The sequence below is a fragment of the Podarcis tiliguerta genome (genome assembly GCF_965153285.1).
Source record: "Podarcis tiliguerta genome assembly, chromosome: 3".
In the NCBI taxonomy this organism is placed as follows: Eukaryota; Metazoa; Chordata; class Lepidosauria; order Squamata; family Lacertidae; genus Podarcis; species Podarcis tiliguerta.
Window position 1 is genome coordinate 19,847,178 of NC_139536.1, and position 20,335 is coordinate 19,867,512.

The following is a 20,335-nucleotide window of genomic DNA, read 5'->3' on the forward strand; positions in this document are numbered from 1 at the left end:
CTTGGGAACAACCAATCAATCCACAATAATAAAGGGTTGTCAGGTCAACCATGATAAAATGAAAGCAGTTGGGACAGAACAACCTGTGTCTGTATAAAATACACACAAAACCATAAAGAACTTCCCGAACATACACTTACAAATGTGATACTGGACAATTGATGACAGTGAGCTGTGTCCTCATTTGGCTGTCTTGGCCCTACTTGGTCCCCATTTGGTTTATAATAGTACCATTCTTTTATGCCTTTGGTCTGATCCCACCTGGAGTATTGTGTCAAGTTCTGGGCACCACAATTTAGGAACAATATTGACAAGCTGGAACATGTGAAGACGAGGGCGACCAAGATGATCAAGAGCTTGTTTTCTCCTGCTCTGGAGGGTAGGACTCAAACCGATGGCTTCAACTTACAAGAAAGGTGATTCTGTCTAAACATCAGGAAGAACTTTCTGACAGCAAGAGCTGTTCAACAGCGGACAGACTCCCATGCAAGGTGGTGGACTCTCCTACCTTGGAGATTTTTAAGCAGAGGCTGGATGGCCATCTGTCTTGTATGATCTAATTAAGATTCTTGCATTGTTGTCCCTTTGACTAGATGACCCTCAGGGTCCCTTCCAACGCTACAATTCTAATGATGAAATAATCCTTTCTGGAATGCACAGTAACTACATGGTAGAAAGTGCATGTGTAGAAATGCTCTTCCATGTAATGAAATCTATCTCTAGGTATGGAAAAGGAAGCATATCAGGGAGAAGGCTAGTCAACGTGGCACTTTCCAAATGTTGGTAGACTACAGCTCTCATCAGCCCCAACCACCAAGATCAATTGTCAGGGATGATGGGAGTTGTAGTCCACAGGACTTGGAGGGCACCAAGAGACTGGCTTGTTGCACTGTGTGCTGGCTAGGCAGGCAAATCTGCAATAGATATTTGCATCTTAGATCCAAATTTTGAAATCTGGATATATTACTCTGCTACATTTTCAGACTTAAAGAATCCTAGCGCTGAGCTCAGAGGGGTAAATCTGATTAATTTTCTGTGGGTCATGAGTGGAAATGGCAATGGCTACTGGAGAGGGGCCAGAGAAATAGCCTGATGAGAATACAGACAGATGGAGCCATTCATACAACTATACCTCCAGGCTGCCTAAGTCAAAGGCAGCTGGCCAGTTTATAACAGTATTCAGATCACGGAAAGTCTCATTTGGTGCCAGCAAAATTATTGTGGAGCCTACCAAGAAGATTACAGTCACTGAACAAAATGCACATTAAAATTTATATATACACACACACTGACAACTGCATAAAGATATTGTATTATTAGGGACCATTTCTCATATCAGAGAGGAAAGAAGGTCCCAAATGCAAACCATGGAAACTCCAGGTAAAAGAAGAAGAAAAGGGGGAGGGGGAGGGATCAGGTAGCAGGTGGTGAGAAAGCTGCATTTGGAAAGTCACTGCCAGTCAGAATAGACCATACTGGGCTAAATGAACACAGAGTCTGGCATGGCTTAAGGCAGCCTTCATGTTTCTATTCCAGAAAAGAACAGGAAGATTGTAATGTGCAAGCTGTATCCATATATGCTTTGGTTACATTACATTTCTCATGGGGATAGGTGGGTGCACATGATCACAAAAGCTGGACCCACTACACAACCACACTTGGGGGCTATTTCTAGGATTGCCCAAGTTTGTATCAGCCTAGTGCAAATTATCATTTTGTTCTGATCGCACAAACGTGTGGGTAACACCACTCTTAACACTACAGACCCCCCCCTTCCATTGTCTTTGATGAGAAATTTTATACCACAAGTTTGCTTCTCCCACAGTCTGCCAGAACCAGAAGAGGTCTGAAGAGGGAGGAGGAAAGACAAGTGTGCCGGTGGAGTCTCAGATTGCTTGGGAAGGGCCCAGGAGAAGGAGAGGCTTAGGCAGCTGGGGAGAGGCCCCACAACTGCATCATAGGGGCAAGATCTACTGGGAAGTGTTGCTGTGCTCAGTAGTCCTGGCACTACTGAACAGCCTCATTTCTTCCAATAAAGAGTTACCATATTTACTCGACTGTAATGCGCACCTTTTCTGGCCAAATCACGACGTGAAAATTAGGGTGCGCGTTAGATACGGTGGCGCATTAGATTAGAGTAAATACAGTAACTTCACTTGGAAACCAAAAGATTTCAATGTGCTGCTCCTGGTGACACATACGTATCCCACCTACATGCATGAGCTGTGATATTTTGCTGAAGCTTAATCTTCCCACTCCTGTGCCGAAATCCAAACCTGTATTTTCAGTTAAGTGCAGGCAACCAGACAAACATAATTAATCACCTTGCCTTGATGCAAAAAAGACTTCGTGGTTCCAGGAGACATGGCAAAAGGAAATATGGAGATGGAGGATGCAACTGTGAATCATTCTCTAGCCTTTCGACCAAACATGGAAGAACATTATGGCGCCTCCCCCCAAAAAACAAAAGGAATGAGTCACCTGCTGGTGTAAAGTTTGCATCAAGTGCACTTTTCCAGGGAAACAGACAAGAAGGGTTGTAGCTGCAAAAGCTACTTATGAATTATTAGAGAGTGTTGCCATACACAGAATGAACTTGTAGTCAGAGGCAAACTCTTTCCGAAGGAGGTCTAGAGGAGGTAAGAACTTTGAGAAAAACCACTTTTTATTAGGTTTTCTAAACAAGGATAATAGGAATAATCGGTGATACAAATAAATAGACCCAAGTCTTCTCACATCATTTGCATATCACAAAAATAGCATATTCATAGCTGCCAAGCGTCCCTTATTTGGCGGGACAGTCCCTAATCCCAGCGCCATGTCCCACTGCTGTCCGTTATTGATGATGTCCCTTAAATAAGCTACTGAAGGTAATGGGGCCCTTTCTATGTCCAGCTGTCCTTTGCCAACAACAAATTGTTGCTTTTTTGTGTTGAATATATGCTATATGGTAATTTATGGACCTAATAGGTATCTAAAGCCATTTGCATGCAACAAAATAGGTATTTTATCAGAGTAATTGTTGATCCCTTATTTTGGCTGCTGATCCCTTATTTTCGAGGCTGCTGGTCCCTTATTTTCAAATCTGTAAGTTGACAGCTATGAATAAGTTTGCAGTGGTATCTACAGCATATGGTTCATTATTAGAGGTCAATGTATAAGTTCTTGGTTCGTGAACTGGTTTAAACAAATACAGAAACAGAGGGGAAGCAGGATAGAACAGAGTTAACAGATAACATTCAACAGTGCACAGCTAAACGCCTAATCAGGAGCCCTTGGGGCTGTGCTTAGATTAAGTATGAGTAATAGTCTTTTTCCCTCTTATGTTACCAATGAAACAATATAAGGTGTTCATATATTGATGAATGTGGGAGGTGGGGTTCAAAGCAAAGATAATAATTTATATTTAAATTTACATTTATATCAACCAGATTGAGCCAAATGCTGATGGGGGGATTGCTCGTTTTCTGGAATACTGGCATATGCTATGAAATTAAACCACAGTCATCTTTCTTGATCTGCCCATGTGTCAACTGCAGTTTATTTGTTAATCTTTCAAGGAGGGCTGTTTCCCAAGACGTTTTGAACCAATTGCCCATGTTTCTGCCAGAAATGTCTTTCCAGTGTCTCTTTATGTTGCGTCTCACCTCTTGTCTTAATTATTTATTATGTAAATCAAGATCGTTGTCTTGGAAATATATTTAAAAAAGATAATTCTGGTTTGATTTCCAGTTGTTATTTTATTAATTTATTGCAACATCAAATCCCAGAAAGGCTGGATTTTTGTACAGTCATGTCAGGAGCGGGTTAGACACTCATCAGGGCTGGACGCTGATGAGAAAAACAAGCTTGCGCCATCTTCCATGTAACATTAGCCTTGCTAAGCAATATCAGAGAGCATCTTCAGTCCAGATGCATATCATTATATGGAGCTGCCTTATTTTATTTTCCTATATATTAATTAAATTTATATCCCACCCTACCTCCCACCCCATCACCGCCATCAAGGAGCGAAAGGTGGCAAACAACAACTGAGGAACCAATAGAAAACATATTTAAAACAATTCAAATACGAATGCAGACTGGGAAAGATCTCAGGTCCGCCTGGTATGTCCCACGGAGGACCTTACGGTCTTCAAACAAAAACATCTTGGAGGTCCCGGGCCACAGAGAGGTTAGGCTGCCCTCAACCAGAGCCAGGGCTTTTTCTGCTGCAGCTCCAATCTGGTGGAACGCTCTCTCACAAGAGACTAGGGCCCTGCGGGACTTGACATCTTTCCACCAGGCCTTTGGCCAAGGCACAGCCTTTGATAATTCTTCACAGAACTCTAGCCCAATGGTTGCCATCAATTTGATTTGAACTGATTTTATAATGAATTGATTTTAGAATGCTGTATTATTTTACTGTTGTTAGCTGCTCTGAGCCCAGCTTTGGCTGGGGAGGGCAGGATATAAATAAAAATTATTATTATTATTATTATTATTATTATTAAACAGCTTGCTTTAAGAGGAAGGCTTTCAGTAGGTGCCTGCCTTGTATCCAAGGGGAGGGAATTCCAAAGGACTCAGAGTAGACCTGTTGCAAATAGTAGACAAACTTACTTATGACCTTTAATTTCAACGTGTCTACTCCAATTGAGTTATGGCCATTTATTTCAATGTATCTACTGCAAGGAGGACCAAGCAGAGTATGTTTCATACACAAAGGGCACTGCTCTGAGAGCAGAAACAGGGGGGAGCGAGCCTGTGGATGCTCTTTTCTAGAAATAATGCTTACCAAAGAGAAAAAGGCTGCTTACTATGGAAAAATCAATGTGGTCTTGGGCAGCCGCCAACGTCCAAAGGAGCCAAAAGAAGAAGGAATGCCGTGCTGCTGAAAGACTATCATCTTCCATCAAAGAGAGGAGAAAAGAGAAATGCTTTCTCGTCCAAACTGCTGACTCAGTGATAACCAGAGTTGAAGATTATGAAGCTGGCTGTTCTGGGCCCAGCCAATGTCAGCAGGGCGCGCATACACACACGGAGGAAAAAACAGCTTCCACGAGGAGACGGGTGAGATGAAATAGGAGCAGGAGGCTAACACCAGGGCTCAGAGGCAGCAAAAGGAGGGACAGCCTTGCCAAAAGAGATAATGGAGCCCTTGGAATGGTTTCCTATACTCCTGTTTTCTCGTTCCTGCTTTCTTGATAGATTTGCCGCTTCAGCATGCCAAGGTAGTAAACAGCGAGGACGTCTATGCATCAGCTAGCTACCTTCGGAACTGCTTTGGTTTTCGCCATTTGCCATCTTGATCAGCGGAGGATGCGGCAAGCACCCAGAGATGTCAGGAGAGGGCTTTATAAGGTATTCCAAAGCCAAGTGCCCGCTATTAATCATCCATATAGTAGCTGCATACAAAATACCTCTCTTTTTAACAAGAACAACCCTCCACTTCACAACCAGGCTCTGTCATTATTCTTTTTTGCAGATTGGAAGCAGATGTCGACGGGGGCTTTTTTCCTAAGGCCACACAGATAATTGCTAGCTAAACAAACCTCGGAATCCAGGTTTACCAGCTCAGCTCAGTTTCCCACTCAAGGACTAGGAGTGTTACTAGATCTAATAAGCCCTGCTCTGTTTTGTTTTCAAATTCTTTTAATTAATAAATGAATACTGCCTGACCGGCTCTACCGTTAGGCAGGGTGAGACAGCCGCCGCAGATGGCAGGTGCTGAGAGACAAGCAGAGGGCGTAGCTGTTTGGGACACACCATGATGCCTTGCATCCACAAAGTTAGCTGCTTTGTGTTCGACATACCGCTTTGTGCTCAATATGATAAAAAGAGGTATATAGAAGCTTCTAGTAAAAGAACTCAGTCTTTCGCCTCAACACGCATCAGTGCATATTGGCACTTAATAACAGAATATAAAATGCACCAAGCAGGACAAAAGATTTTGTGGGGGGGAGAAACGAGGAGAAACTGTAAATCTTTTTGCTGTCCACATGCAGAAGAATATGGATATTGTCGTTTGTTATATTTTTAGGCCACCTTACATTTCAAATGGATGCCAAGGTAGCATATACAAAACAAATTCAATACCTTGCTACGCAAATACAGTTATCACAATACATAAAGCGCAACAGGCTGAATAATAGTAACTGTAAACTGTGAAGGTGTTTTTGTACAGGTACTGTAACGAACTGGGATTACAGGTAAGACAGCAGGTGCTTCTAATCTCAGCTCGTTACATACAGTGAAGATACCAGGTAGCCTGACATCTGGCTGGTTGATAGGGGATCAAATACTCATTTCACTCATCATAATGCACATCATTCTCTGACTTTTGTCTTCTGGGTGTTTTCCTGTTATTATTCTGTCTCTCACAGCTACAATAAACCTACCATTACAATCATGGACTGGTCATTTCTTCGTCAGAGGGTAAACGGGCAAATTTAGCAGGGGATCAAATACTTTCCCCCTCACTGTAACCTATGAAAATACATTTCTTCTTTTCTTTTCTTATCTTTTCTTATGGTTTCTTCTTGCGAGTTCCTATATAACACAATCCTTAGGCTTTCTTTTTCTAGCATATACAGCAGCAACCGATGAAATATCACACATGTATTTAAATACGCAGTCACGACATATTTAACAAATATGAAGTCACGACAAACTGGATGGATTTCCACACGCCCCTGCTCTTGCAGATACCTAACCTCTGCACAAAGTAAGTTCTTTCCAATTGCAACAGAAAGAAAACCACGGCTTATTTATCCTTGATGTGTCACGGACCCCTACATGTTCACATATTGTGGAACACACTGTCTCCTTGGGAGCATCGGTGGCCCCAACCTTAATGTGTTTTAGCCATATGGCAAAGGTCCACTTGTTTTCCAGAGACTCCGAGTGACACTCTGATTTATTTTATACCTGAATCTCCCTTTAATTAATGAATTAATTAATGCCCCACCATTCTCACAGTGCAGGAGCCAAAAGGGCTCAGGGCATCCAGTAAAACAGGTATAACTAAAACACATGCATTACATGTAATTAAAAAAAAAAAAACAGTAAGTAAGGAACCCTATTGAAAGCAGCACTGGCAAACGTAAAAGCACAACAAGGAGGACGAAATACAACACACACCCATAGAAGACCCTGTCAGGTGAGCCAGCTGGTGGCGTGCTGGAATGACAAAGTCTTTGCTCACTGGCAAAAGGAAATCTGTGTTGCTTCATCTGTCAGTAGATCAAGATGAAGCAGGTGGAAACAGGTGGAGGCAGAGGCACACCAACCGTCACCAACAAAAATTTGGTCATCTCAAAGCCAGAACCTACAATACATTTGAGAATTACACACCTTCTAATTGCAACCTTAGATTTTGAATTTCCACAGCATCACCACTTAAAAGAGCATGTGGGTGTCGCAAATATTTGTTTGACACAGGTACGCACCACAGGGAGCTCCTGGTTTTCTCAAGCTCCCTGTGGCACATATACCTAGAGACTTATCTTTGGAGGAAGGAGTCCTGAATCATGTGTCCAATAATGTACTATAAATCTGCTATTAATGGCAGAATATGTTAAAACCCAACAGTCTTACCTTCACCTGATGAGCCTGAAAGATCTATGATGACATACACTCTTCCTTCTGGTTCCAAATCAATCTGCAGTTGGAAAAAGCAAATATTTATTATTAGAATTCCACTCTGTACTTTTCCTTGGGTGTGTTTGTTTGTTACTAAACGTCATCTTGCAAATCCTTGTACCGCATACTCAATGGAAGCCAGTGGTTTTAAGGACTTGAAAAAGTCCATCAGATTCCAATGTGCCATCTCAATCCAGCCTCAGGTCTAAGTAGGAAGGCTCCTCATAGACATTTGTTTACACTGCTGGATTTCAACTTCACCGGGTCCCCTTTCTTAATTACCTGAGGACAAGTAAGGGCAACACTTTATCTGATTCTTGAATCCACAACTCTGCATATTCCGAATGTTTGGGATAGGTAAACACATGGGGGGGGGGGAATAGAAATTATCAAGTGAACAATATCTTCAAACAGCCTTCCCCGATCTCATGATTTCCTGATGATTTGGACTCCAACTCCCATAATCTCCAGGCAACATAGCCAATGATCAAGGATGCTGGAAGTTGTTGTCTAAAACATCTGGAGAGCACTAAGCGGGGGAAGACTGTAGTAAAGCAATTAAAATGTAACAGATGTTTACAGCCTTCAGAGCATTGTTGGCTTCAACACTGGCTCCCAAAAGAATTTATGGAAACTGCCGAGAGTGTCTTCATGTGCTGGAAACAGCAAAATGTGGTTGTACAAGCAATTCATGCATCTACTGTCAAGTTTTTGGGATAATACGCATAATGAACAACGCTTTGCCTGTATTTGGAACGTCTGCAGCTTTTCACTCAGGAGGCAAGTCAGTTTCCCCTCAGAAGTGTGATCCCAGCAGTAACAACAGCAGCTAGGATTCTTTATTGCTCAGAAGTGGAAGAAGTTCCCACCAAAGAAGAACGGATGAGCAAGATAATGGACTGTGCAGAGCTGGCAAAATTAAGAGCAAAATTGAGAGACTCTAAAGATGAGTGTTTTATGGAAGAATGGATGCCTTTTCCGGACCACTTAAAGAAATATTATATAATATGATGAACTCGCAAGCAGGATTTGAGCTATGAGCAACAGAAGTAATTACAGTGGTACCTTGGTTCTTATATGCCTTGGTACTCAAACAACTTGGAACCCAAACACTGCAAACCTGGATGTAAGTGTTCCGGTTTGCGAACTGTTTTCGGAAGCCGAATGTGCTCCGATTTGAGTGTAACACTGATGATTTGAGTGCCACACTTCCGTTTTGAGTGTTACACTTACGATTTGAGTGTTACACTGAGGTCTGTCTGTTGCAGCTCTTTTTTGTATGTGACTGCGGAACCCAGTTCAGCTACTGATTGACTGATTCTGTGACTGCAGTACACTGTTTATTGCTTTCATTTTATGGATCAATGGTGTTGTTAGATAGTAAAATTCATGTTAAATTGCTGTTTTAGGGGTTGTTTTTAAAAGTCTGGAATGGAATAATCAATTCTGCATTACTTTCTATGGGAAAGTGCACCTTGGTTTTGGAACGCTTTGGTTTTGGAATGGACTTCCAGAATGGATTAAGTTTGCGAACCAAGATACCACTGTAAATTTAACAAATAGAAGACAGCATGCAGCAAGGGGAGAAATAAAAACTCCATGGAAAAAGGGATAGGAAGTCAACAAAATAAGGGGGGGGGGATTAAATGTGTACCGGATTGTGCATGTTAAAATTGTTGCAGCTTATTAAGAATATCATTGGAGGAAAAGAAGTGTGATCCCAGGAGAGTGAAAGCCAGGATCCTCTTTCTGCCACTCCTTGCCATGTGCAAAGATGAGAGGTGCTCAGACGACAGAGTCTCCGGACGTTCCACAAGGTGCAGCAGCCAAGAACAGGCCGTCTCCTGAATGTCCTTGTCCGCCTCGAGTTGGCACAAAGGCGGCAATTTCCAAATGCTATTCTCGATTGACCTTCGAAATTGCGAGGGAACATGGGGGAGGAGCTGATCTCTTACACATGCGGTGGCTATATTTCAGGATGTTAACACAATACATATTTAGTACAATGCATATTTGGCACCAGTGCACAGTGCCTGCGGTGCAGAGCCAAGGTCTGAAAAGAACTTTTTGGTTCCGGTAATTGCTGTCTTTTATAGCAGGGCAGCCCCAGGCTTGTGTGAGTGACTTTGGTTTTTTGTCTGTCTGTCTATCTGTCTGTCTGTCTGTCACTAGAAACCAAAGTTCCACCCACTGGAACCAGGTGCAAAATAGGGGGACAAAACCTATTGCTTACTGTAGGGTTATGGAAGCCTTTAGACCTCCCTATGTTGCTGGACTCCAACTCCCATCAGCCCCTGCATGGCCAAATGGCTCGAAATGAAAGCAGATGTAGTTCAGCAAAATCTGGGAGGACCCTGTTTCCTTCATCCCTGACCTAATGCATTCCATGAGGCACCTACTCCCGATTTACAACAAATAATGCATATTTTTAATTGCTGATATTAAACAACTGTGCAACCACACTGGCACCTTTCATCATCATCATCATAAATGATTGGTTGGTGGTTTGAATCCCCGCGACGGGGTGAGCTCCCATTGCTCGGTCCCTGCTCCTGCCAACCTAGCAGTTCGAAAGCACGTCAAAGTGCAAGTAGATAAATAGGTACCGCTCTGGTGGGAAGGTAAACAGCGTTTCCGTGTGCTGCTCTGGTTCGCCAGAAGCGGCTTAGTCATGCTGGCCACATGACTCGGAAGCTGTACGCCAGCTCCCTCGGCCAATAAAACGAGATGAGCGCCGCAACCCCAGAGTTGGCCACGACTGGACCTAATGGTCAGGGGTCCCTTTACCTTTAAGGAGTCTCAAAGCGACTAACAATCTCCTTTCCCTTCCTCCCCTACAACAAACACTCTGTGAGGTGAGTGGAGCTGAGAGACTTCAGAGAAGTGTGACTAGCCCAAGGTCACCCAGCAGCTGCATGTGGAGGAGCAGGGAACTGAACCCGATTCACCAGATTACGAGACTACCGCTCTTAACCACTACACCACACTGGCTCTTGAGAGCCGTCTCCTCCATCAATCTGCCTAATCCTCTTTTCTTATGATCCTGTGCATGTTCAGTTGGAAGCAAGCACCACTGACCTTAATAGGGCTTACTCTGAAGTAATGTAGGCAGCATTGCAGCCGGCACCAAATAAATCACGCTGCCCTTGCAGAAGCTAAACCACGTTGACCATGACCAAGGCTAAGTGTTAACTCTGTGTCCACGGCAGGACAGAGAGATGGGAACGAAGCATTCAAACAACGTCCCTCTAAATCCACACGAGATCTGCTACAAGGAAAAGAGAATCCAGAACCACACTAAAACTAAGCATGGCGTTCATCCACAATCATAATGACTACTGTGCGCCAATAATTAAAGGAAGTGAAAACACTCTCTCTCTCTCTCTCTCTCTCTCTCTCTCTCACACACACACACACACACACACACAAACACAGTTGAGCATCAATGCCCCGCAAACTGCACTTTGGTCATTAGTTCTGACAAGTGGCGTTTACTTTTTAATTATTTACAATAATGTTTCGGTAATGCGAGAACTCTGCGGATCCTGCCAGGATTACATCATTGCTGGGAAGAGGAAGAAGAACTGCCCTTTTAGGGAATGTGCTAGAGTATTAATGCTATATTAACATCTTGGTAGATGTTCCTATTTATTTATTCCCCCCTTTTAAGAGTGGCCGGAGTGGCTTTCGATCAAAGCGGCTTACATCTGGACCTCGCCATCTCAGAAAGTGGAAAATGCAGATAATTATCGGATTGCGTTTCATGAAGAAAGTGTGTGGTGGTGGGAGTAGGGGTGAGGGGGGAGAGAGGGACAATGCTAAGGACTGGAGGGAATTTTCTCCCCAGGAAAGACACGCATTGTCAAATGTGGTGCTATTTCTATGCTGAATTTTAACCTGCAAACAAAGCTGACTTGATCCATCTATATGAAAACGCATGAAATTAAAACCTTGCAGATTATCCCCCTAACTACAACGAGGGGCCAGAATGCGCAGGGTGTGAGCGAGCGGCGAGACAATTAAAAAGGATCTGTGCATATGAGCAGGAAAGAGTTGCAAACTTTTTTAAAAATAGGAAATGGTGACAGTTGTGCTGGTGAGGATTCCCACCCCCGATGAAATTCAGCAAAATATCAGCATTTCCTGTGGGATCAAGACAGGCAATGATAACGTCAAAATGCTCCCCTCCCCTCCTTTGTAAATGTTTTAAGTGCAGTCTATTAGAAGATCAGAAGAGCAGCGTGCGAGGTAGATGTTTTGAAGTTAAGAGATGATGGCTGCCTTTGAACCATGTCAGTAATATTCTGCAGATGGCCCCCTAAAATAAAAGGAATCCATATTATTCGTTGTCCCAGCTTATACCATTCGCACACCACGTTCACTTTCAATCCTTTCTGTGATTCCAAATCCCTTAGATAGCGCCATCCTAACCTTTACATTGCAGGAACGTTAAATATAAAGTTGGGGCAGAACCACATCATAAAGGTAAAGCCAGAGGCGGAGCTAGCAGCTCCAGCACCCGGAGCAGTGCACATGCTGTGCACCCGGGGGCGGGGCTAGCCGCCTTCAGGGGAGGGGCTAGCATCTGGGGGGCGGTGAGGTCACCCCTTCCCCAGGGATGACACCTGGGCAGGCCATAACTACCACACACCCCTTCCTCCGCCAGTGTGTAAAGCACATCCAATATACAGTGGTACCTTGGGTTACATACGCTTCAGGTTACATGCGCTTCAGTTTACAGACTCTGCTAACCCAGAAATAGTACCTCGGGTTAAGAACTTTGCTTCAGGATGAGAACAGAAATCGTGCAGTGGCGGTGGCACAGCGGCAGTGGGAGGCCTCATTAGCTAAAGTGGTGCTTCAGGTTAAGAACAGTTTCAGGTTAAGAACGGACCTCCGGAACGAATTAAGTTCTTAACATGAGGTACCACTGTACTGCAATTTCCAGTACCCTTAACAGGATTCTTTCAGTGAAGTCACATGCTTTAAATGTGTGTGAGGTGTGGATGTTTGAGGAAGTTTTTAGTTTTTGACATTGTACTGTGTTTTTGCTAACTTCGTTAGTTTTACCATCTTCATCATCATCATCATCATCATCTCCATTGGGAGGCAGGGGTGAACCCACTGCTCCCCAACATCTCAAAACTCACCCTCAGCTGCTTTTTACACACTCCCCCCAATGTATTATATTGGTATTTACCTCACAGACACAGCTCTAGCCAAATGAGCTTTGAGCTTTTGATGACATTTTGCTCCAAATAAAGGGGGGATGGGAACCCAGCTGCAGCCAATATTTTTAAATTTACATACAACTTCTGGTCTGGATTGTTTTATACCTCTAAAATACACCCTTTTAAAGGGAAAGATAAGAGGTTAAAACCAAGGTGTTTAAAAGCAAATGGGACATAAATATTCTGCTTGGGAGCTTTCAAAAGCTACCACAGAGAATTCTGACAGAGCCGTTCAAGAGACATTGAAGTTTTGAAATCGGGGACATAAAATTTTCATATTATGCTTTGTCAGAGGCAGGAGGACAAGACTAATTGTCACATTGATGCGAGGGTTTCCGTTCTGTCACGACACAACGTGGTGACATTTTGATACGGCTTGCCGAAATGTAATCCTCTTCATTCCCCTGCAGCTATGCAGCATCTCACCCGTTGCCAAAACACTCCGCTAACATTTGTCACCTCCAAAGTGTTTGCATGAGTAATACACAAGGCCCTGATTCAAAAAGGAAGCTGAAAACTTAGGAAGCACCAAAAGCAATTGACCTGTAAAATTTGCCCTCCCGCCCACGTCAAGGCATCTCCACATGACTCTGACATCTTGCTTCGTTTGCTTTGCAGAGCAGATATCAAACCCCCAATGGCCAGAATGCTCATTTGTACTACAAATGCCTTCTCGTGATTTTATTAATAATGTAGACAGCAAACATAATGGCACGAGGCTTTAAAAATAAAATTTAAAAAGCTTTACTGAAACCACACGGAACCCCCATGATCTTTTTCTTTTATGAAAACCAATCACTGGAACATAGGAATCTGCCTTGCACTGGGTGGAGTAATTGGTCCATCTAGTTCAATACTGTCTACACGGACTGGCAGCGGTTTTCCAGGGTTTCAGACACGAATCTCTCCCAGCCCTACCTGGAGATGCTGGGGATTGAACCTGCAACCTACTAGCCATCGTGGCTCCGCTGTGCTGCCACAGTTGGAGGCAGAAATGCTGGAAACCACAGGAGAGGGTGGCTCATGTGCTTGAGTCCTACTTGTGGGGCTTCCCACTGGCAACTGTGAGAACAGGTTGCTGGACTAGATGGGCCAAAGGCTGGATTCAGCGGGCTGTTCTGTTGTTGTTGTTTTAATCTAGCCAGTGAAAAACAACTTGCAGACAGAATAATCACAACATTCCGAAATCAATTGATTTGTGAAGGCCTGCAACGTTAAAAGCCAATGTTCCCAAATTATGGGCCATGTGAATTCAGGACACCATTAATACGGCAAAATGACCAGCGAACAGCTATTGGAAATCATTTGCAAAGCAACAGACAGAGAATAACCTTATTTATCTGCATAATATCCATGGGAAGACAGAGAATGCCCAACCAAAAACTTTTGGGGGGGGGTGTACAGGAATTATTTTTTGCTCAGGTTACATAATACAAACTCAGTAGAAAATAGCTGGAAATGGTTTTTTTCAGTAATTTTAGATCTAACTGTGGTGATGCAATTCCTCTTTTTGGCCAAGTCAGACGTGGTCAATCTATGCCACATCGATTGTGGTGGCACTCGCTTGGTACCTGTAAAGCACTGTTACACCGTTTTAACAGCCCTGGCTCCCCACACATATAAGCCTAGGAACTGGAGTTTGTTAAGGCTGCTGTTTGTTAAATGTACTGGAAGAAGGAAAGATCACGAGTGTCAAAGCAATGATTCTTCAACATCAACTTCGTTGGAATGGTCATGTTGTGCGGATGCCTGATGATTGTCTTCCAAAGCAACTACTCTATTCTGAACTTAAAAATGGAAAGCGTAATGCTGGTGGTCAACAAAAGAGGTTTAAAGATTCTCTCAAGGCAAATCTTTAAAAAATGTAGTATAAAGACCAACAACTGGGAAACACTGGCCTGTGAGTGCTCCAGTTGGAGAACAGCTTTTACCAAAGGTGTCATGGGCTTTGAAGACACTCGAACTTAAGACGAAAGGGAGAAATGAGCTAAGAGCTAGGCAAACCCTCACCGTGACCAACTCCCGCCTCAAAACCAATGTCCCCACCATGGAAGGATGGGTAGATCTAGAATTGGCCTCCACAGTCACCTACAGACTCACTGTTAAGACTGTGCTCATGGAAGATAAGCTTACTCGGCTACGAGTGGTCGCTGAAGAAGAAAGTAGAAGGCTACTGGGAACTATAGCTCTGTGAGGCGTCTCCTAACAACTCACAGCACCCTACATACAGTTCCCAGGATTTTTTGGGGGGGAGCCATGACTGTGGAAGTGGTATATGAGTACAGATATGATGTACAGCAGAATCCCTTAGGCATATAGAAGGAACTCACGCTGTGATTCTTCCCTCATCTGTGCACCATCCTCCTTTCTTAAAAGAGTGGGACAATGGCAAAATGGGAAGGAGACACAGTTTTGAGCTGCTCCAATGAGATTTCGGCTCCAACTTTACTGTTATGGTATCATAAGGAGTCACACTGCAGCAGCTCCAACGCTATGCCATTGGCAGCAGAAAGGGTTCCTAGTCAGAGGCTTCATAACACTGAAGTTACATCAGGCTCAAGGAAAAATGTGCCGAGGAAAAAGAAACCCATGTTGAATGTCAGAAGGCTTGGCAATATGAGCTCCAGCATCTCTATAAGTTCACATAATAAAATCTCTGTCCACAACTGACATTCACTGGCACACTTCTTGGCAGTTTCGGCAGAGAGACAGCAAGTTCACTGGACATGGAAACAATTACTCAGAGGAAGCTGAACTACTTTTAACCCCTGGCCAGAGGAAACTGGAGCACTCTGGGAGAAGACGCCAGGATGGTGGCCTTGATCCGTATTGAATCTATGAATAAGTTCGGGATAGTATTTTAATTTCCAAAGCTTTTGTTAAGGGCCTTCACTACAGAAATGCAGCAAGTGAATCAACTTTGATCAGATCCCTCTTTTTTTCACACATTATGTTTCCATTATCTTGAATTACCTTGATTGGGAGGGGGGGCGGAGGATTGAGGTATTGTGCCTGCTTGCTTGCAAACATTGCCTGATTTAGCCCTCTTTTATGATGAAGAAACTTCTTGACATTTCATTTCTGCTCTCCTCCCACCCTAACAATAGGGCCCAGCAAAAGTTATTTCTTTATTTAGAGCATTCGTACCCGGCTGTTCAGGCAAAACGGCTTCTAGAGTGTTTTACACAGCAACTAAAAAATCCAATGCAATTCTGGGCTGCATCAATAGGAATATAGCATCTAGATCAAGGGAAGTAATAGTGCCACTGTATTCTGCTCTGGTCAGACCTCACCTGGAGTACTGTGTCCAGTTCTGGGCACCACAGTTCAAGAAGGACACTGACAAACTGGAACGTGTCCAGAGGAGGGCAACCAAAATGGTCAAAGGCCTGGAAACGATGCCTTATGAGGAACGGCTAAGGGAGCTGGGCATTGATTAGCCTGGAGAAGAGGAGGTTGAGGGGTGATATGATAGCCATGTTCAAATATATAAAAGGAAGTCATATAGAGGAGGGAGAAAGGTTGTTTTCTGCTGCTCCAGACAAGCGGACACGGAGCAATGGATCCAAACTACAAGAAGATTCCACCTAAACATTAGGAAGAACTTCCTGACACTAAGAGCTGTTCAACAGTGGAATTTGCTGCCAAGGAGTGTGGTGGAGTCTCCTTCTTTGGAGGTCTTTAAGCAGAGGCTTGACAACCATATGTCAGGAGTTCTCTGATGGTGTTTCCTGCTTGGCAGGGGGTTGGACTCGATGGCCCTTGTGGTCTCTTCCAACTCTATGATTCTATGATTCTTCTATGATTCTACATCCAATCAATTAAAACAAGGCATTCCCTGCCCATTAGCTTAAAACCTAAAAACAGACAACCATGATGTGCAAAGGAAAAAGGGGGCGGTGGGGAGACCAAACTCACGTCTTCCTTTTGAAGAATCCTGGTGACTATATGTAGTCTTTTGGGGAGATGAATTGAGAGCATTCAACAAATTTAGGCCTGTGGAGCAGAGAGATCCTAAATGATAACAGGCTGGTTTAATCAGGAATGAGCTCCTCTCCTCTCGTACACAGTTTACTTTCTGTTTCTGCATTATAGCAAAACCCATAGTTTGATGTAATGTCCGAAACCGGCAAACTGCAGTTTGACCCTGCTCTCCAAACCAGAATTGGAAATCCATGATTCTGTTGGCTTTGGATTATGCCTAACCATAACTTACATGTATCCGCTGCCCGTCCCCTTACCCACCCCACCATGGAGCAAATAGCAATGGGTAAAGGATTCAGATCAGGATTAACAGTACTGGGGCTTTAACCTTGCCTCCTGCAGTGCCCAACTGCCCTGATGAAACCCACTGCCACCGCCAGTGGGAGATGCAAGTTTCCCAAGCATCACATCTTGTTTGAACCAGAGTAGTTTGCGCAAGCTTGATTATCATTAAGAACATGTTCATCAGGAACAGAGGCATGCAGGAACTTCTCTGCCAACTCTGCGGCTCACAAAATCCAAAGCTCAGCCTTCCAACCTTTCCCCCTTGCTTTTGTCAACATGCAAGGAGGCTCCTAATCTGCTTCTTATCTGGTACTTGAGAGCCAGCCAAGGAAGGAAAGTAGACTGTGGTCAATCTTCTGTACGAATACAATCATTTGGAAGTTCCTTCATAATGCACTCCCTTCCATTTCCATCCATTAATATAATGAGAAATGATGGAATGTGCAGAAAGAGATTGTGTATTATTGATATTCATAACCAGAGCCAACTTGCCTTCAGGATTGAACTGCTCTGTTGGGTTAACACAACTCTCAGAAAAAGGAAAGAAACATCAGCTGGGATGGCAGAGTTGGAGGTCAAACCATTTCCTGCATTTCAACTGCAGAAAGAAAGAACGAAAAAGAAAGCCAAAGCGATTCAAGGAGGTCGTTTTCCATATTCTCCAAAAGTTGGTTTAAAATGCATACCTAGTCGTGTTCACCTCATCTGCAACTGCAGCTACATGGACGCAAGCAGTATTCCATGTGCAGCTATGCGTATCTTTGGCATCAGGGTAAAGGAAAAACACTGGGAAGGCAGCGTGGTGCAATGGTTAGAGAGTCAGTCTAGGGCCTGGGAGACCAGGGTTCAAATCTCCACTCAGTCAGGAAATTCACCAACCTTGGGACAGTCAACCCACTTCACAGGATTGTTATGGGGATTAATAATAATAATAATAATTTTTATTTATACCCCGCCCTCCCCAGCCAAGGCCGGGCTCAGAGCGGCTTACAAGCAATAATAAAAACAAGTTGAATGATTACAACTTAAAAACAAAATTAAAATACAACATTAAAATATTGAAACATTAAAATATTAAAATGTAGCCTCATCGCAGGAGGAGAAGGAAAAGAAAAAAGAAAGAGAGGGAATCAAATTCACTCCAACCCAAAGGCCAGGCGGAACAACTCTGTCTTACAGGCCCTGCGGAAAGAAATCAGATCCTGCAGGGCCCTGGTCTCAAGAGGCAGAGCGTTCCACCCGGCCAGAGCCAGAGTTGAAAAGGCCCTGGCTCTGGTTGAAGCCAATCTAACTTCCTTAGGGCCTGGGACCACTGGGGTGTTGCTATTTAGGGACCTTGAGGCTCCCCGTGGGGCATACCAGGAGAGGCGGTCCCGTAGGTACGAGGGTCCTAGGTCAAAAGCAGCACCTTAAATCTGACCCTGTACTCCACCGGGAGCCAGTGCAGCTTGAAAAGCACTGGGTGAATATGCTCCCATGGCAGGGACCCTGTGAGGAGCCTCGCTGCAGCATTCTGCACCCGCTGGAGTTTCTGGGACAGCTTCAAGGGCAGCCCCGCGTAGAGGGAATTACAGTAGTCAAGCCTGGAGATGACTGTCGCATGGATCACTGTGGCCAGGTCGGGGCGGGAAAGGTAAGGGACCTTTTAAACAAAGAAGGGAAGGAGCTCTTTGGGGGGGAAAGGTGTAGTATAAATACAATGAAAATAATAAATAATAATAATTTCACTTAAGTAAGAAGTGGCTAAAATACAGAATCAAACCCAGTTAAAATACAAGGAGGAGTGCAGAAGCTTCAAAAAGGTAGTGTATACAGAATTTCTCTTTATGTTTATGGAAGCGGAAGCAAGATATTTACTCCTCGCCATCTCTCCCGCTCTCTAGGCCCTTTGATATACAACGGAGGTTAAAGAGAAATGCAGGCTTTAAAGTGCACTCAAAGCAGGCTTTTAAGTCCGCTCTAAAATAAATATTAATAATATTAAAATAAATACCGAGATGATACACAAAGCAGTGACAGAACGCAGCTTTGCAGGGAGTGTTTAAACAATGTGCTCTCCCTTTCAAATACTTCTTCGGGCTCTTGCCATTTTTTTCAACTATTTAACAATCGATTTGCATGCTTATGAAATAAACAATAACTTTCGGTCAGTGCAAATATCAACACTCGGAGAATGGAAAGCAAACCGTAAAGCTAGCTTGGTTCCTGGGATTTCCCTTCTTCTCCCCAGCACAGAGAGGTTAATTCTGGTTCCTGGTAAGGCAGAATCACACAATTGTGGAGCTGGAAGGAAACGCCAAAGGTCATCTAGTCCAGCCCGCTCCAATGCATGAATCACAGCTAAAGAATCCCTGACAGATGACTATCCAAACTCTGTGTAAAAACATCCCACCTTAAACATCCCACAAATACAAGATGGGTGACACCTGGCTTGAGAGCAGTACATGTGAAAAGGATCTAGGAGTCTTGGTTGACCACAAACTTGACATGAGCCAACAGTGTGACGCGGCAGCTAAAAAAGCCAATGCAATTCTGGGCTGCATCAATAGGAGTATAGCATCTAGATCAAGGGAAGTAATAGTGCCACTGTATTCTGCTCTGGTCAGACCTCACCTGGAGTACTGTGTCCAGTTCTGGGCACCACAGTTCAAGAAGGACACTGACAAACTGGAACGTGTCCAGAGGAGGGCAACCAAAATGGTCAAAGGCCTGGAAATGATGCCTTATGAGGAACGGCTAAGGGAGCTGGGCATGTTTAGCCTGGAGAAGAGGAGGTTAAGGGGTGATATGATAGCCACGTTCAAATATATAAAAGGATGTCACATAGAGGAGGGAGAAAGGTTGTTTTCTGCTGCTCCAGAGAAGCGGACACGGAGCAATGGATCCAAACTACAAGAAAGAAGATTCCACCTAAACATTAGGAAGAACTTCCTGACAGTAAGAGCTGTTCGACAGTGGAATTTGCTGCCAAGGAGTGTGGTGGAGTCTCCTTCTTTGGAGGTCTTTAAGCAGAGGCTTGACAACCATATGTCAGGAGTGCTCTGATGGTGTTTCCTGCTTGGCAGGGGGTTGGACTCGATGGCCCTTGTGGTCTCTTCCAACTCTATGATTCTATGATTCTAAAGGTACTGGAGCAGATGCTGCTGTCTGCAGTATCTGGAGAAATTAGGGGGTTTTAAAAAAAGAAGCACAACAACCCTGCAATATCGCCT

General features: G+C 43.9%; 1 protein-coding gene across 1 annotated transcript in view; it reads right to left on the bottom strand.

The window, feature by feature from the left end:
* The window catches only part of PRKCE (protein kinase C epsilon), a 301,423-nt gene that overhangs the window by 163,806 nt on the left and 117,282 nt on the right, over window positions 1-20,335 (bottom strand). The window contains exon 2 of the mRNA XM_083433032.1: window positions 7,579-7,642. Coding sequence (XP_083289158.1) covers window positions 7,579-7,642 — 64 coding nt within the window. The remainder of the gene's footprint in view (window positions 1-7,578; window positions 7,643-20,335) is intronic.